General features: G+C 45.9%; 1 protein-coding gene across 1 annotated transcript; it reads left to right on the top strand.

The window, feature by feature from the left end:
• Nucleotides 1-1850: 1850 nt before the first annotated feature.
• Nucleotides 1851-3735, top strand: olig3 (oligodendrocyte transcription factor 3). Its single transcript, XM_004551439.3, has one exon. It carries the CDS (start codon nt 2117-2119, stop codon nt 2984-2986), a length of 870 nt encoding a protein of 289 aa, XP_004551496.1. The 5' UTR covers nt 1851-2116; the 3' UTR covers nt 2987-3735.
• Nucleotides 3736-3977: the final 242 nt, after the last annotated feature.

The raw sequence follows: 3977 nt of genomic DNA, 5'->3' as shown, positions 1-3977 counted from the left end.
TTTGCAAAGCATGTGTTCCTGCACAGATTGATATCTGACACACACACATGCTAACAGACCTGCTCTGCCCCTCTCATTCACACATTTCTCCACATTGGCCGGATTAGGAACACTTTCTCTTGGGTGTGCGAGGCTGCCCCACACACAAAGAAACACTTGGGGACAGGATTAGTAGGCTTACAGGGGATTCACATATGTCCAGTTCAAGCAATTGGTATTCAAAGCTTTACACTATCAAATGCCACCAAGAGAGAGCAAAGCCGACCAGCGCTTTTCTTTGCATTGGCAGCACCTTTATGAGAGGGGCTCTTTTGCTGGGCCAACAATGAGGCTGTGAATACACATTTTTACTGTTCTACCAGGGGGATCTCATTGGTGAAGGATGAAGCACGGAGCAGAGTTTGAGGCAGACTTTATTATCGGGGGTTTGAAGTGCTGGGTGGGTGAGAGTGCAGACGGATGGATGGATGGAGGCACGGATAGACAGATGGAGCGATAGGGATGCTGAGGTGGTTGGTCAGAGGAAGAGTGCTTCAGTTACTTCCACATGTTATTGTTGGTGGCCCGTTCCCCCACTCCACCTCGACAAAACAGATCTGGAGTAGACTCTTCAGAGTGGAGAGAGCACTCTCAGCTGCTCAATATAGACAATACTGACTCAATTTACACCATTCGCCCAATATTTTAATGCACATTGAAAGATCAGCTTTTTGCTTCAGTGGATAAAAACTAACGTTTTGACTGTTTTCACTGCGTGTTGACAATACAGAATTTTTATTACTGGTTTTAAGATTTAGTAGTTTTTCTTCCCTTTTGTTTTTGACACATCTGTGGTTTGGCATGTCTTTCCATTTTGTCGTATAAAATTTTTTAGACGTGGTTTCTGTGCATGGCTTGTATTTGGCTAATATTGTATTTTAAGTAGCTTATAATGAAATTTAATTGATTGCTGAAATGATTTCAATGTTTGAATGTTTTTCCAGTTTCTCCAGTAGTATTTATTTTAAGATAATAATAATAATAATAATAATAATAATAATATTAATAATAATAATAATAATAATAATAATAATAATAATAATAATGTGCTTTCAGCACATGGAAGCTAGATGTTGGACCATGAGGCACAGCCTTGTAAACTCTGACATCCGCATGCTGCCATATGGCCAGCAGAGTGCCGCGAGTCGGAGCCGGCATGTTACCTCCGTCCCAGCGGAGGCCCTGCACCCCTGCGGCAGCACTAACCGCTGAATGGGAAAAGCAATTTCCCTTCCCATTCCTCGTCATTCCCTCAGGCGGCCACCGGCGGAACCTCGGAGACTTTGGCTTAAATTTTGACCGTCCGATACAAAGTGAACAGCGTGTGTGTGAGTGTGTGTGAGGCTGATGAGGTTTTCTTCTTTTACAAAAATGCAGCATGATCTCTGCAGTTGCGTTTGACAACAATTTTAAACGGCTCTCTTTTCAAAATTTATTTCTTCTTTCTTGGGATGTGATCGCGGTGCGTGTGTGCGTAAAGTATGGGAAGATCTCATAATAAACCGCGTGTGCTTTGTGCAGTAAAAATCACTAAGGAAGAAAACTGACCGGTTTCTCCAGGAAGAGCAACTTTCCCTTCCACGAGAGAAGTGGAGGGGAGAGGAGAGAAGCGCGGTGCCCCCGACAGTTTTCTGACAATGGCAGTGAATGGTTGCGCACCGCGGTCACTGGGACAGTCAAAGCACACCGCCCCCTTTCTAACGGGCACGTCATCTTCCTAACTAGGCGTTATGAATAGGAAAGCCGCTTTTGTCTGTCCGCGCGTATAAATACCCACAATCAGTGTCCCCCTCACCGCAGAGTTACAGAGACACACGCAGAGTGAAAGTCGACAGACACTGACGCAAAGTGGGAACCGATGTGATAAGGACAGAAGCACGGGACAGGAGGGATACAGGCAACATCAGGTGACCAGAGTGACTAAAGGCTTCGGGAAAAAGAGAGAAAGGGAGAGGCAGGGAGTAAAAGCTGAGAGGGGAGAGTGTGGGGAGAGAGTGAAAGTGAGAGTGAGAGAGAGAGAGAGGGAGGAAGCCAGCAGCGACCTCCTACCCAACAACCTCGGAAGCAAACTCATAAAATGAATTCAGACTCCAGCCCAAGTAGCAGAGCCTCATCCCCGGACATGGACGGCATGTTTCTCCGTGACCACCACCCGCATCACCATCACCATCATCACCACATTGGCTCCTCCGTGTCCTCCTCCACGCAGAGCGGCGAGCAGCAGCGCCAGAAGATGAGCGGGGGCGAGCACCTGCGCTCAGGAGAAGCAAAGTCCGCGTCGGTGGGAAGCAGCAGCAGTAGCAGCAGCAGCAGCAGCAGCAGCAACAAGTATAAACTGAAGAAGCAAGTCACCGAGGAGGAAATGTACCAGCTCCGTCTCAAGATTAACGGCCGGGAGAGGAAGCGCATGCACGACCTCAACCTGGCCATGGACGGCCTACGCGAGGTGATGCCCTACGCGCACGGGCCCTCAGTGAGGAAGTTGTCCAAGATCGCCACGCTGCTTCTGGCCAGGAACTACATCCTGATGCTCACCAGCTCCCTGGACGAGATGAAGCGGCTGGTAGGGGAGATATACGGAGGGCAGCACTCAGCCTTCCACTGCGGCCCCGGCGGACACTCCGGAGGTCCCGCCGCTGCCGCCGCTGCAGCAGCCGCTGCCGCTCACCAGGTGCACCCTCTTCTCGGGAGCGCGCTGTCTTCTTCCACGTCCTCCACTCTGTCCAGCGCGCTGCCGGGGCTCACGTCCATCAGAGCACCCCATTCCCTGATGAAGGGGGCTCCAACTGCGCCCTCGGCCCTGCAGCTGGGCTCCGGTTTCCAACACTGGGCTGGGCTGCCGTGTCCCTGCACCATCTGCCAGGTGCCTCCGCCTCCTCCACACATCCCCATCACCTCTACCGGCCTCACGAGACTCTCAGGGGAGGGGAAAGACGGGATGAAATGATGCCCGTGTGTCTGATGAGCAGCAGAGACTGAGAGATGTAATGATGTTTGTAAATAGATAATTCAGGGCATGAGGGGGAATTTGGCCTCACTGGTGCATGTTGTTGTTTAGTCTGTTTTCTTGTTTGGCGTATAACAGAAAAGCCTTTTTCCTCCTTGTAACAAGGACTTAGACTATATATATAAAGACTACTGATTTTTGCCAGTTGATGGTAAAAAAAAAAAAAAAAAAAAGGAAAGAAAATACACACCGCGCTCCTGCTGTGTTTAACTGAGTCTTCGTTGCACATGACATTGTGAAAGGTGAAGGAGGCAGCATGAACATTTTAATTTTGCTTCTTTCTTTTTCTTTTTTTAAAACATTTTTTAAATATATCAAGCGTCATTTTGTGAAAACGAAGAATGCTCTGTGCCTTGTACCAAGGATTTTAAACTTGAGTTCTATGTAAAAAATAAATAACAACATGTTTGTGTTTGGCTAAAACGATTCTGCCACCACGGAAATTTGTTTTAAATTTTTTTAAGATTTATTTTAATCGTGTGGCTCACTGTGTGTCGATTTGTGCCCTGATTTCTATTGATTTCTATTTTGATTTTAACTTCTGTTTTTTTTTTTTTTGCATGATGGTGTAATTATCACAGCATGATTGTTTTTGCTGAAATGAATTTGTTATGCCCAGAGACCCCGTGTCTTTATTTTTGTACATTGTTGATGACTGATGAAATATTTATTATCGCCCAGCGTCACTGGATGAAATTTCAATAAAACTGGAATTATGAATCATACCCAATTTATTCCTCTGTTTCTTTTAAATACTCACCAAATCATCGAAACGACATTTTTTTTTCTATCATATAAGAATTAAACCCCCGGAAGTTTAAGTCAGTTTTACTTTTTATTTCTTTAATTAATTTTGGTAGTTTCAGACAAAATCTTAAGATAAATACGAAGCTGTGCTTCTTTAAATATTTTATTTTGCCCACATATATGT

The sequence above is a fragment of the Maylandia zebra genome, linkage group LG13 (assembly GCF_041146795.1).
Source record: "Maylandia zebra isolate NMK-2024a linkage group LG13, Mzebra_GT3a, whole genome shotgun sequence".
NCBI lineage: Eukaryota > Metazoa > Chordata > Actinopteri > Cichliformes > Cichlidae > Maylandia > Maylandia zebra.
This window is presented reverse-complemented; position numbering and strand designations above follow the sequence as displayed.